This window comes from Electrophorus electricus, chromosome 8 (genome assembly GCF_013358815.1).
Source record: "Electrophorus electricus isolate fEleEle1 chromosome 8, fEleEle1.pri, whole genome shotgun sequence".
NCBI lineage: Eukaryota > Metazoa > Chordata > Actinopteri > Gymnotiformes > Gymnotidae > Electrophorus > Electrophorus electricus.
The window spans coordinates 1,294,884-1,309,751 of NC_049542.1; the positions used below are offsets into that span (position 1 = coordinate 1,294,884).

Sequence of the window (14,868 nt, forward strand, 5' to 3'; positions counted from 1 at the left end):
AGGAAGTCGATGAAGGTAAATCCAAAACCAGGATGATTTTCATGAATAAATGCTGATGTATGGGGTCGGAAATTATACTATACAACATTTACAAAACATTTGATTGGAAACAAAGTTATAAGACATTAAACATTGTTTCATAATGAATGTGAAACAAGATGTATATGCTAGTAATGTGAGAGGTAGAACACAGAAGACACACCATTTTGGGCAGACTGGTGACATATTGTAATTTCTGATATGGCCATGGGTTTTTGCATTCCAATTAGGCAAAAGCACAAAAGATACTAATTAATGATTTAAAGAATGAAACCAATTTATTAAAAGTGAAAACAGGCTGATTGGAAAATATATTCATATATATATATATGAATAATTTACACACCCAAACACTCCCAGTCCCACTGGTCATGTGCTACGGCCTGCCGCATGATGTGGGAGTTTGTCTTTTCGTTTGTAACCACGCCCATGGTTGCACACCTGCACCGGCTTCTGTGTCTAATGTCTGTATGTATTTAAACCATTGCAGGAGTGTAAGGGTTGGCACTGGGGACCGGGATGAGGGTGGATTGTTTGAAACAGGATGGGACGATACCGAGCGTCAGGGAGAGGTTAAAGATGTCAGTGAATACCAGGGCTAGCTGGTCTGGAAAGGCTTTGAGGACTCGACCACAAATGCTATCTGGGCCCACCACCCACCACCTTCCTGGTATTCACATTTTTGAACACTCTCCTCACGTCACTCTCCGTGATGATGAGAGGGCGCTGGCCTATGGCGGTCCCTGCGCATGCACTGTTGGCAGAGACTCATCTGCGCTCATCAGTCTGAACGGTGGGCTCTTGTAATCTGTGATCATCTGTATTTCCTGCTACAGGGATCTAGAGCCACTCTGCTGGATCTGTGACTCTAGTTTCTTCCCGTAGTGCCGCTTCGCCTCTCTCACAACCCTGCACACTCCGTATGCCATAGCTTTGTACTCATCCATGTTCCCACTGAATATTTTAGGCAGCATTGTAGGCAGGAGTGCAAGAGTTCAGAGCCTCATGGATGGTTTTGTCCACCCAGTGTTTCTGGTTGGGAAACATCTTGATGGTGGCTCTTAGGATTGTGTCATCCACCAGTTTCCCAATAAACGCTACTGCTGCTTCTGTAAACTCGTTGACATCAGTGCTGCACCGGAATATGTACCGGTCTGTGTCATCCAGAACGTCCTGCAGAGTGGCCACTGATTGATCTGTCCAACACACGACCACCCTCTGAATCTGAGTTTCCTGTTTCAGCTTTTGTTTATAATTTGGTATGAGGAAGATGGCAGTGTGGTCAAACAGTGGATGAGCTAGTGCCATGTAACTGTCCTTGTATGGTGTGTAGCTTGGTGTAATGTCCTCTTTCCCCTGGTGGGGAAGGTTACATGCTGGTAAAGGTTGGGCACCTCACACTTGAGGTTAGCGCTGTTGAAATCCCCAAACACGATAAGGTCCCAGTGTTGTACCTGAAACTGTGTGAGAGCCTCATGAAGTTCGCACAGTGTCCGTGTTGGCCTGAGGTGGAATGCACACGGTGTTGTCCATCACCAAGGTGAACTCACGAGGAAGTTAGAGAGGACGAAACTTGAGGGCGAGCAGCTCCGGGTTGGGTGAGCAGCAGCGGGCGAGAGTAACAACATTGGCATTGTTGCACCAGCTGTTGTTTACCATCACAGACACTCCACCGCTTCTTGCGTTCCTCGAATCTGCCATCCTGTCCATGCGGTGAACCGAGAAGCAGAGTAGGTTGCCCAAATGTCCCTTTGGATCTTTATCCTGTCCTGTAGGTTGCCGAGCTTGCTATCCAGAGACTGGACATTGGCTAGCAAGATGCTAGGTAAGGTAGCTCGGTGTGCCCAAGCCCTCAGCTTGTTCCTCAGTTTCCTTGAGGCTGTTTCCTCGCGTCACGTCCTTTGTTCTCTCTCAGGATCTCACTCAGCCAGCTTGGGTCTGGGTTTAGAGACAGCTTGAAGTGATTGTTATGTAGACCAAAAGAAATAAGAGCATCTCTGCTGTATGTGATGTGCATCATGGTGCAGTGAGAAGGGTTTTAAAGGTAGAAGAGATGGTGAAAATAGCACAAAGAGTGAAAAAGAGCAAAAAAAGTGCAGCGTGGACGGAACAGTCATGACAGCAGCCGACCTCACTGGCACCATCTGGCATCTATTCAGATTCAGAATTCAGCTACAGGAATGCTGGAAGCTGACCCTGCATTAAAATATTTAATATTATTTATATTGTTATATTAGTTACATATAATATAAGTAATATTGTTCATTATCTGTTATCATTTCATTACCTGTTACTATTAATATCCATCTCTTATCACCATGCAGTACACATGACATATGCAGTACAAAGGGGCAGGCAATGGAGTGTATTACAGCGCTACATGAATACTGCTGCACCCTACAACACTGCGCCGCATGTCTGCATGTGAACGCTGATGCCCTGTCTTGCTGTATGTGAAGGCAGTGTTTATGTGTGAAGACTCGATTCCCAGGCAGCATGTATGTGGGTGGAGCCAATTCCCGGGAAGTGTGTGTGGCATTTGCTGGTGACATGCAACCCGAAAAAAGTCCGCTGGGCCCAGCACAGTGGCCCAATTGCATGTGAAATTTCATCTTGAGAAAATCACTGAAGCAGTGATTATATAGGCAGGGCTCTTGCAGTGATGGACAGCTTTACATGCACAGTCAAGAAGGTGCTGAGGCAGCATCACATGCATAGTTTCAGTCCTTCTGCTCCAGTAAGCCCTTAGACAGGGCCACCCTGGATGTCCCGGGCCCATACAGAGGGCCACCCTGGACGTATTGCGCAAATAGACAGGGTCGTCCTGGACATCCTGGCCCATAGTCAGGGCTGTCCTGGACTTCCTGGACCCATAAAGAGTGGCGTCCTGGACAACCACCGATGCTGGGAACTGCTATGTCCCCATGACTATAAAGCTCTTCATGAATCGACTCAGACATCTGCAACCAGCTGTGTGAGACTCAAGCCTAGGTACCCGTTGAACTAAAATGAATGAGCTTTCCTTTTGAGGAGAAATTATGTTTTGTGGTTCTCTTACCTGCTGACAAAGCAGTGTATGAGTATAGTTTCAATAATTTATTACAATGTCACATATACTTAGGGATTATTTATTTATGTTTAATTGTAAGAATTTGTTTGGATCTTTAAAATCATCATAAGCATACAGGTAAGCATTGTTTGCTCATTTATTGTCATCCTTACACAAGCCATTTAGATTTGGTCCTCTTATATACATCAGCAAAGGAATCTTTAGAATTATATTACATTTATTTTCACCCCATATGAGTATCTCCACTCATGGCTTGAGAACTACCTTTGCAAAGGTAATACATTTTATTTCTCACAAGATTTAATTAGGTGTTGGGGTATTTCTCTAAAATGTATGAATTACAGTAACGCTCTTGATGATATATCCATAGCAGTATATTAATACCACTACCATATCACTAATCTGTGAGTTGCGCTGTTGTGTTGAGAATGGTCCACCACCCAAATATCTGCTCTTGTGGTCAGAAACTGAAATGCTAATAAAAATGTAAGTATTTAGTACAGGTACTACATGCATGTAGTACAGGTACTACATGCAGTGATCTCTAATAGTAAAAGTGAGAAGCATTCTTCACTTATCACTATCTCTCTTCAGGAGCATATCTACAGTGGTATCTCAGTGGTTAAGGAACTTATCTGGTAATCAGAAGGTTGTCAGTTAAAAGCCCACCACTGCCAAGTTGCCACTGTTGGGCTCCTCAGCAAGACCTTGAATCCTCAATTGCTCAAGATGTGTTTTGTCAGAATTGCAAGTTGATTTGGAAAAAGTGTCAGCTAAATGCTTTAACTGTGATTATACATCTACTGGCTGTAAGAGCTGACATATTTTATCACTTGAGTTCCTGTTTGTACATTTTCAGATTATCACATGATCAACACAGAGGAGTGATTTAGTAGAAAGGCGTTTCTGCTGCAGGCTTGTGGTACTATAAATGAAAGCAGCTCTCTGATCAGTGCTGAACTGTCCTGGTGTGCAGACAGAGGTAAGGATGTACATGAAAGGCATTATGGGGGAATCCTTGCTCATATGAACAATAGAGAATAAATCTGATTGTTATACATCTGTACATACTGAGTATGTGATTGTTTTATATGTGACATGTTCTTTATTTCAGCATGTATTCACAGATATTTTCTTTGTGTACTGTTCATGCTTAACAAATGTTATGTTTTCATATGCTGTTTGTAAAGAATTCTTAGAAATTCTTAAAGATTTCTTAGAAGGTCTGCTTTACATGACCATTTGTATTATGGAAAACACAATATTTCTTAATTTTAAATCAATTTCCAGATAAAGGATAAAAGCCTGATGGAGTCAAGGCTACAACAATATAGGAGCACAGGAAACATTTCGCAGTGTTATGAGTTTCATCCTAACTCGTGTCAGAAGATTGTTTATCCTCTGGCTGTGAAAGTTGTGATATATTTTGTCATTGGAGCTGTTATTATTCTTACAATATTTGGAAGCCTTCTGGTCGTTACTGCCATCATTCATTTCAAGCAGCTCCACACACCAACTAACTATCTCACTCTCTCTCTGGCTGTAACTGACATGCTTGTAGGAGGACTTGTGATGCCTCCCAGTATGATACGCTTTGTAGAGACCTGCTGGTACTTTGGAACATTATTCTGTAAATTATACAGCAGCCTTGATGTTGTATTTTGCACAGCCTCTGTATTAAATCTGACTTTTATTTCTATTGAGCGATATTATGCAGTATGTCATCCCCTGCTGTACCACAGTAAAATGACTCCTCTTACTTCTTTGTTCATGATTGCTCTTTGTTGGAGCTATTCTTCTGCTCTGGGAGTTTTAGTCATGGTGCTAAACACTTTGGGCATTGAACACTACAGTGATGTTAAATGTGAGGGTGAATGTTCAGCCCTTCTGGGGCCAATTACTTCATTGATAGTTGCCTTCTTCTCTTGCTATATCCCTTCTATTGTAATGGTGAGCATATATTTCAAAATATATCTTGTTGCACACAGACAACTACGTTCTGTACGAAATAGTCTCTCTCAGCGAAAGACATCCAGAGGGCAGCCCACTATTAGTAAGGCAGAAAGAAAAGCCACTAAAACACTTGCTGTTGTTATGGGAGTGTATTTATCATTTTGGACACCATTTTTTATCTACAGTGTAATGGTGACATATTTTGGTTATGTTGGTCCACAACAACTGTATGAAGTGTTTGCTTGGATTGCTTATTCAAATTCAGCATGTAATCCTATTTTGTATGCTTTCTTCTACAGTTGGTTTAGAAAGGCTCTCAAAGTTATTTTATCAGGAAAAATATTTGAGAAAAATTCAACTAGATTAAATCTGTGTTCATAGTAAAATAAAGCAACAAACTCAACTGAACAGTCTTTTATGAACATTTAGTCATTAATACAAGCATTGTTTATAATCCTAATTGAAAGAACATTTAATTTGTACAAAATTGTAGATTAGTAGCTGTATTGTGATGTCATCAGCGTTCTATGTTCTCTACACTAACATGGCAGTAACATGGTAGTGCATATGAGGCCCAGCACTGCAGTGGATGTGTTTATAATAAAATGACACCAGCCCTTAATGAATTAGGTTCCCTTCCCCTGGGCTGGAAGGAACAGGGACAACAATTTGGAAAATGTAACAAACTGAATACAGTCTCTAACTGTACACATACAAGTTGTGTGTAATATTGTTTTTCTCATCATATTGTTTATCAGTTTGTATCTCCTTCTACCTTTGAATATGAACTGTTTTTTTCTATGTCCTTTTTTTCAATCAAGTAAATTTAAATGTATTTAGATCAAGTGGTAATGCTATTATTGCAAGACCTTTATTTTGAAGGACCTTAATAAATCTAAATAACTTTAATTCGTATAAAAAGAACCTTTAAAACTTTAGCACATTAATTAAAAGTTTAAAATTAAGAGTCTGTCATACTGTGGAGACATATGTTATGCCATACTATTTAACATATGTTATGAGACATTTATAAGGATTGTAATGTCTGTGTTTTACCATATTACTATTTGCCCAAAGCTTAGACAATTAAATTACCATAATAACGTTGTGCATGCACTTTGGCTATGAAAGTGAAGATTTGTTCTATTGATCCACAGTGTTGATCCCATTTCTTTATCAGCTAATTCATGTTACAAGTACCCAGCAGGAGGGACATGCCCACTCACACACACACACACACACACACACACACACACACACACACACACACACACTCTCTCTCACACACACACACACACACACACACACTCACACACACACACACACACACACACACACACACACACTCACACACACACACACACACACACACACACACACACACACACACACACACACTCTCTCTCACACACACACACACACACACACACACACACACACACACACACACACACACACACTCTCTCACACACACACACACACACACACACACACACACACACACACACACACACACACTCCTGTTCCTTGTTTGCTCTCTTTTGCTCTCCCTGTTATTTAAGTCCACAGGTTCCTACAGTCTGTAATGCACATTGTCAATCATCCTGCGCGTAAAGGCATCACCTGTTCTTCAAACATTTTGCTTGAGTCGACTATAGAAAATAAAGATCCTCTTGACTTTGACTCACCTCACTTGCTGCCACAGTCACAATAAATGAATAAAAACTACAAAATATTAAATACATTTCAAAAAATTATATATAGGTTCCTTCAAAATAAAGGACTCGCAATAATTGTAGAATGTATTAATCAGAACCCAGAGATGTTGGCTTTGTTTAGTGGCGCTTACACACTCACCAGAAGCTGAGAGATGTTTTGCTTGGGTTCAGGGCAAGCTCCTGCAATACAGTTAGTGTCACTGTACACCTACGACTGCACAGCCACTTCCAGCTCCACCATCATTGTCATCTCGGACAACAATGAGAGGGCCTACCTGGAGGAGATTAAACACCTGGAAAACTGGTGCCAGGAAAATAATCTCCTCCTAAACGTCAGTAAAACAAAGGGGCTGATCATGGATTGCAGCAAGAAGCAGGAGCAGCACTACCAACCTGTGAGGATCAGTGGAACCACAGTGGAGAGAGTAGATAGTTTCAGGTACCTTGATGTTCACATCTCGCAGGACATGTCCTGGTCCCGCCATACCAACTCCATGGCAAAGAAGGCTCGTCAGCGTCTTTACCACCTCAGACGCCTAAGAGACTTCAGACTGCCCTCCAAGGTACTGCGGAACTTCTACACCTGCACTATCTAGAGCATCCTAATGGGGAACATCACAGTCTGGTTTGGGAACAGCACCAAACAGGACAGACAAGCACTCCAGAGGGTGGTGCGTTCAGCAGAGCGCATCACTCATATGGAACTTCCTGACCTGCAGACCATCTATTACAAGCAGTGCCAGACCAAGGCCAGGAGGATTGTGAAGGACCCCACCCATCCCAGCAATAGGCTCTTCACTCTGTTGAGGTCAGGGAAGCACTTTCGCTCCCTGAAGACAAAAACAGAGAGTCTGAAGAGGAGCTTCTTCCCACAGGCCACTCGGGCCCTGAATCAGGGAAACTGATAAACTGATAAACTGTGTGGACCACCACCACCATGTAACATGTAACTGTAAAGATGTTCAATTGCAAGATGGAATTGTACATTGTGTACATACATATATACATATCCATATATACATTGTATATTGTGTATATAAACATAATATACATATATTCTACATACATTGTTAATATATTTTTGTATATATATATATATATATTTCTCTATGCACCCCTGTTTTTTTTTTTTTTTTATCAGTTTGGACAGAGCACTCTCAAACCATTTTACTGCGAGTTATACTGTGTATAACTATGTATGTGACAAATAAACAGAACTTGAACTTGACTCTGATACATCTAATTTCCAAGGGCTCTGGGAAACTTGCTGGCTATTGGTGGGAAAGGACCCTGGCACAATAACGCTTTCCTACATAGCAGATTGGCAGATTCTCCAGACGGACACCCAAGTAAGCTGGTCAATAAATGCTAAATGATTCTTGGTTTGATGCTCCTGGCCCAGTTGATATTGTCGCAACAGGACGTTGACAGCTCTCAGCCGTCTACAGTATCTATAGATCAGGTCAAGACTTCTGTAATGACAATGACATGAATGGTAATACCAGATGTTTAATAACAATATTATTATTATTATTATTATTATTATTATTAATAATAATAATAATAATAATAATAATAATAATAATGACAAAAAACATTTGGATGAGGTGGAAAGGTTGGGAAGTCGATGAAGGTAAATCCAAAATCAGGATGATTTTCATGAATAAATGCTAATGTATGGGGCCAGAAATTATACTGGGACTGGAGAAGGAGCAGGAGACAGGGTCAGGACTAGAGGCAGAGCAGGTGCTGGGATTGGGACAGACAGGTGCAGGAGGCCACAGTGCATCAAGTCCATGAAGGTGGCCTGTGAGGTAGAAGACTGTTGGGTAGCATGACGGTGAAGACAGCAGGTGGATCCAGGATGGGATTGGTGTTTTACACAGGCAGGCAGGACCATTCCAAGCCCTAAAGCTGAAATTTATTTTGTGGAGAAGAACCAGCTTGGCCATTTGACAGTATAGGATGTGTGCTGTTGACAGGGCTACACCATTTCTACCCTTACTTCTATAGAATCCCATTCATCCTGATTATGCTTTGCTGACTTGGTTTATGCAGTTGAAAGAGCCTGAGGGCCAGGATTTGAGGTGGATCACAGCACTAAAGGAAAACTGTTTCAACTTCCACCATGGTGGATGTCTTCATGGAGCCTTTTCTTGCTGTCCGTGAAGAGTGCCGGCACTGCCCACAGGGAGAGAGTGAGGTGATAAAGAGACTTCCTCTGCACCAAGGATGTAGATTTAGTAGTTTTTTTTGGTACTTGGCTACTCCAGGTACTCCAGGTAATCTCCTCCAGGTAGGCCCTCTCGTCATTGTCCGAGATCAGGCCCATGACGACAGTATCATCAGCAAACTTGACGATGATGGTAGAGCTGGAAATGGCCAGGCAGTCATAGTTGTACAGTGAGTAGAGCAGGGGGCTTAGGACACAAACCTGGGGAGCTCTAGTGCTGAGGGTGAGGGTGGATGAGACACAGTTGCCCACCTGTACTGATTGTGGTCTGTCTGTTAGGAAATTGGCAATCCAGTCACACTTGGATGATGCAGTCCTAGATCCTCCAACTTGGTAGTGTGTCTAGAGGGGATGATAGTGTTAAATGCTGAACTGTAGTCAACAAACAGCATTTTAACATAATTACCCCTCCCCTTGTCCAGGTGGGTCAGTGTGGTGTGGAGCAGAATTGCAATTGCATCATCAGTGGTGCAGTTGTGGCAGCATGCAAACTACAGTGGGTCGATGGAGGCTGGCAGTGAAGAGGCAGGAAGGCCAAGGTTTCTTTGGGACCGGGACGATGGTGGATTGTTTGAAACAGGATGGGACGATACCGAGTATCAGGGAGAGGTTAAAGATGTCAGTGAATACCAGGGCTAGCTGGTCTGGAAAGGCTTTGAGGACTCGACCACAAATGCTATCTGGGCCCACCACCCACCACCTTCATGGTATTCACATTTTTGAACACTCTCCTCACGTCACTCTCCGTGATGATGAGAGGGCGCTGGCCTATGGCGGTCCCTGCGCATGCACTGTTGGCAGAGACTCATCTGCGCTCATCAGTCTGAACGGTGGGCTCTTGTAATCTGTGATCATCTGTATTTCCTGCTACAGGGATCTAGAGCCACTCTGCTGGATCTGTGACTCTAGTTTCTTCCCGTAGTGCCGCTTCGCCTCTCTCACAACCCTGCACACTCCGTATGCCATAGCTTTGTACTCATCCATGTTCCCACTGAATATTTTAGGCAGCATTGTAGGCAGCAGTGCAAGAGTTCAGAGCCTCACGGATGGTTTTGTCCACCCAGTGTTTCTGGTTGGGAAACATCTTGATGGTGGCTCTTGGGATCATATCATCCACCAGTTTCCCAATAAACCCTACTGCTGCTTCTGTAAACTTGTTGACATCAATGCTGCACCGGAACATGTACCAGTCTGCGTCATCCAGAACATCCTGCAAAGCGGCCACTGATTGGTCTGTCCAACACTCGACCACCCTCTGAATCTGAGTTTCCTGTTTCAGCTTTTGTTTATAATTTGGTATGAGGAAGATAGCAGTGTGGTCAAACAGTGGATGAGCTAGTGCCATGTAATTGTCCTTGTATGGTGTGTAGCAGTGGTCTAATGTCTTCTTTCCCCTGGTGGGGAAGGTTACATGCTTGTAAAGATTGGGCACCTCACACTTGAGGTTAGCGCTGTTGAAATCCCCAAACACGAGAAGGTCCCAGTGTTGTACCTGAAACTGTGTGAGAGCCTCATGAAGTTCGCACAGTGTCCGTGTTGGCCTGAGGTGGAATGCACACGGTGTTGTCCATGACCGAGGTGAACTCACGAGGAAGTTAGAGAGGTAGAAACTTGAGGGCGAGCAGCTCCGGGTTGGGTGAGCAGCAGTGGGCGAGAGTAACAACTTTAGCATTGCACCAGCTGTTGTTTACCATCACACACACTCCACCGCCTCTTGCCTTCCTCGAATCTGCCATCCTGTCCATGCGGTGAACCGAGAAGCAGAGTAGGTTGCCCAAATGTCCCTTTGGATCTTTATCCTGTCCTGTAGGTTGCCGAGCTTGTTATCCAGAGACTGGACATTGGCTAGCAAGATGCTAGGTAAGGCAGCTCGGTGTGCCTGAGCCCTCAGCTTGTTCCTCAGCTTGTTCCTCAGTTTTCCTCGAGGCTGTGTCCTCCCGTCACGTCCTTTGTTCTCCCTCAGGATCTCACTCAGCCAGCTTGGGTCTGGGTTTAGAGACCGCTTGAAGTGAGTGTTATGTAGACCTTGAGAAACATGAGTATCTCTGCTGTATGTGATGTGCATCATGGTGCAGTGAGAATGGTTTTAAAGGGAGAAGAGATGGCGAAAATAGCACAAAGAGTGAAAAAGAGCGAAAAAAGTGCAGCATGGACGGAGCAGTCGTGACGGCAGCCGACCTCATTGGCACCATCTGGCATCTATTCAGATTCAGAATTCAGCTACAGGAGTGCTGGAAGCTGACCCTGCATTTCCGTCCACATCGGCCATTAATGACCAGAGGTTTATTACATTATACTTAGCATAGATGTAGTGTTATAATTAAAATATTTAATATTATTTATATTGTTATATTAGTTACATATAAGTAATATTGTTCATTATCTGTTATCATTTCATTACCTGTTACTATTAATATCCATCTCTTATCACCATGCAGTACACATGACGTATGCAGTACAAAGGGGCAGGCAATGGAGTGTATTACAGCGCTACATGAATACTGCTGCACCCTACAACACTGCGCCGCATGTCTGCATTTGAACGCTGATGCCCTGTCTTAACATACGTGAAGGCAGTGTTTATGTGTGAAGAGTCGATTCCCAGGCAGCATGTATGTGGGTGGAACCAGTTCCCAGGAAGTGTGTGTGGCATTTGCTGGTGACATGCAACCCGAAAAAAGTCCGCTGGGCGCAGCACAGTGGCCCAATTGCATGTGAAATTTCAGCTTGAGAAAATCACTGAAGCAGTAATTATATAGGCAGGGCTCTTGCAGTGATGGACAGCTTTACATGCACAGTCAAGAAGGTGCTGAAGCAGCATCACATGCACAGCTTCAGTCCTTCTGCTCCAGTAAGCCCTTAGACAGGGTCACCCTGGATGTCCCGGGCCCATACAGAGGGCCACCCTGGACGTATTGCGCGAATAGGCAGGGTCGTCCTGGACATCCTGGCCCATAGTCAGGGCCGTCCTGGACTTCCTGGACCCATAAAGAGTGCCGTCCTGGACGACCACTGATGCTGGGAACTGCTATGTCCCCATGACTATAAAGTACTTCATGAATAATCTCAGACATCTGCAACCAGCTGTGTGAGACTCAAGGCTAGGTACCTGTTGAACTAAAAAAGCCTTTAAAATGAATGAGCATTCCTTTGGAGGAGAAATGATGTTTTGTGGTTCTCTTAGCTGCTGACAATGCAGTGTATGTTTATGGCTTCAATCATTTATTACAATGTCTCATATACTTAAGGATTATTAATTTATGTTTAATAGTAAGAATTTGTTTGGATCTGTATTTCTCCAGTGTGCATTAGTTAAACTTTAAAATCATCATAAGCATAAAGGTAAGCATTGTTTGCTCATTTATTGTCATCCTTACACAAGCCATTTAGATTTGGTCCCCTTATACACATCAGTATAGGAGACTTTAGAATTATATTAGATTTATATTCACCCCATATGAGTATCTCCACTCATGGCTTGAGAACTACCTTTGCAAAGGTAATACATTTTACTTCTCACAAGATTTAATTAGGTGTTGGGGTATTTCTCTAAAATGTATGAATTACAGTAACGCTCTTGATGATATATCCATACCAGTATATTCATACCACTACCATATCACTAATCGGTGAGTTGCGCTGTAATGTTGAGAATGGTCCACCCCCGAAATATCTGCTCTTGTGGTCAGAAACTGAAATGCTGATAAAAATGTAAGTATTTAGTACAGGTACTACATGCATTATTATAAATCACTCTAATAGTAAAAGTGAGAAGCATTCTTCCCTTATCACCATCTCTCTTCAGGAGCATAACTACAGTGGTATCTCAGTGGTTAAGGAACTTATCTGGTAATCAGAAGGTTGTCAGTTAAAGCCCCACCACTGCCAAGTTGCCACTGTTGGGCCCCTCAGCAAGATCTTGAATCCTCAATTGGTCAAGATGTATTCTGTCAGAATTGCAAGTTGATTTGGAAAAAGTGTTAGCTAAATGCTTTAACTGTAATCATAAATCTACTGGCTGTGAGAGTTGACATATTTTGTCACTTAAGTTCCTGTTTGTACATTTTCAGATTATCACATGATCAACACAGAGGAGTGATTCAGTAGAAAGGCGTTCCTGCTGCAGGACTGTGGTACTATAAATGAAAGCAGCTCTCTGATCAGTTCTGAACTGTCCTGGTGTGAAGATATAGGTAAGGATGTACATGAAAGGCATTATTGGGCAATCCTTGCTGACATGAACAATAGAGAATAAATCTGATTGTTATACATCTGTACATACTGAGCATGTAATTGTATTATATGTGATATGTTCTTTATTTCAGCAGGTATTCACAGATATTTTCTTTGTGTACTGCTCATACCTAACAAATGTTTTCAAATGCTGTTTGTAAAGATTTCTTAGAAACAGTTCTGCTTTACATGGCCATTTTTATTATGGAAAACACATTATTTCTTAATTTTAAATCAACCTTACAGATAAAGGATAAAAGCACGATGGACTCAAGCCTACAATATAGGAGCAGAGGAAACATTTCACTTTGTTATGAGTTTCATCCTAACTTGTGTCAGAAGATTGTTTATCCTCTGGCTGTAAAAATTGTGATATATTTTGTCATTGGAGCTATTATTATTCTTACAATATTTGGAAGCCTTCTGGTCATGACTGCCATCATTCTTTTCAAGCAGCTCCACACACCAACTAACTATCTCACTCTCTCTCTGGCTGTAACTGACATGCTTGTAGGAGGACTTGTGATGCCTCCCAGTATGATACGCTCTGTAGAGACCTGCTGGTATTTGGGAACATTATTCTGTAAATTACACAGCAGCCTTGACGCTGTATTGTGCACAGCCTCTGTATTAAATCTGACATTTATTTCTATTGAGCGATATTACGCAGTATGTCATCCCCTGCTGTACCACCGTAAAATGACTCCTCTTACTTCTCTGTTCATGATTGCTCTTTGTTGTGGCTATTCTTCTGCTCTGGGAGTTTTAGTCATGGAGTTAATCACTCTGGGCATTGAACACTACAGTGATGTTAAATGTGAGGGTGAATGTTCAGCACTTCTAGGGCCAATTACTTCATTAATAGTTGCCTTCTTCTCTTGCTATATCCCTTCTATTGTAATGGTGAGCATATATTTCAAAATATATCTTGTTGCACACAGACAACTACGTTCTGTACAAAATAGTCTCTCTCAGCGAAAGACATCCAGAGGGCAGCCCACTATTAGTAAGGCAGAGAGAAAAGCCACTAAAACACTTGCTGTTGTTATGGGAGTGTATTTATCATTTTGGACACCATTTTTTATCTACAGTCTAATGGTGACATATTTTGGTTATGTTGGTCCACAACAACTGTATGAAGTGTTTGTTTGGATTGGTTATTCAAATTCTGCATGTAATCCTATTGTGTATGCTTTCATGTACAGTTGGTTTAGAAAGGCTCTCAAAGTTATTTTATCAGGAAAAATATTTGAGAAAAATTCACCTAGATTAAATCTGTGTTCATAGTAGAATAAAGCAACAAAATGAACTAAACAGCCTTCTATGAACATTTAGTCATTAATACAAGCATTGTTTATAAGCTTAATTGAAAGAACATTTAATTTGAACAAAATTGTAGATTAGTAGCTGTATTATGTTGTCATCAGCGTTCTTTGTTCTCTACACTAACATGGCAGTAACATGGTAGTGCGTATGAGGCCCAGCACTGCAGTGGTTGTGTTTATAATAAAATGACACCAGCCCTTAATGAATTAGGTTCCCTTCCCCTGGGCTTGTTGTTTGTAAAAAAAAATGCATATATAAAAATAAATAAATAAATACAATTTGTGATCATGTGGTTT

At 42.1% G+C, this 14,868-nt stretch overlaps 2 protein-coding genes across 2 annotated transcripts; both read left to right on the forward strand.

The window, feature by feature from the left end:
- The first annotated feature begins 2,803 nt into the window (after positions 1 to 2,803).
- LOC113587392 (trace amine-associated receptor 1-like) lies at positions 2,804 to 5,443 on the forward strand. The gene is made up of 3 exons (XM_035529130.1): positions 2,804 to 3,013; positions 4,400 to 4,740; positions 4,813 to 5,443. Exons 1-3 carry the CDS (start codon positions 2,804 to 2,806, stop codon positions 5,441 to 5,443), a joined length of 1,182 nt encoding a protein of 393 aa, XP_035385023.1.
- An 8,067-nt stretch (positions 5,444 to 13,510) lies between these two features.
- Positions 13,511 to 14,533, forward strand: LOC118241810 (trace amine-associated receptor 1-like). Its single transcript, XM_035529034.1, has one exon. It carries the CDS (start codon positions 13,511 to 13,513, stop codon positions 14,531 to 14,533), a length of 1,023 nt encoding a protein of 340 aa, XP_035384927.1.
- Positions 14,534 to 14,868: the final 335 nt, after the last annotated feature.

Coding starts and splice junctions, on each gene's coding strand:
- LOC113587392 (XM_035529130.1), top strand. CDS start 2,804: ATGTCCCGGGCCCATACAGAGGGCCACCCTGGACGTATTGCGCAAATA. Junction 3,014..4,399: donor AGACATCTGCAACCAGCTGT/GTGAGACTCAAG, acceptor ATCAATTTCCAG/ATAAAGGATAAAAGCCTGAT. Junction 4,741..4,812: donor TACTTTGGAACATTATTCTG/TAAATTATACAG, acceptor TATTTCTATTGA/GCGATATTATGCAGTATGTC.
- LOC118241810 (XM_035529034.1), top strand. CDS start 13,511: ATGGACTCAAGCCTACAATATAGGAGCAGAGGAAACATTTCACTTTGT.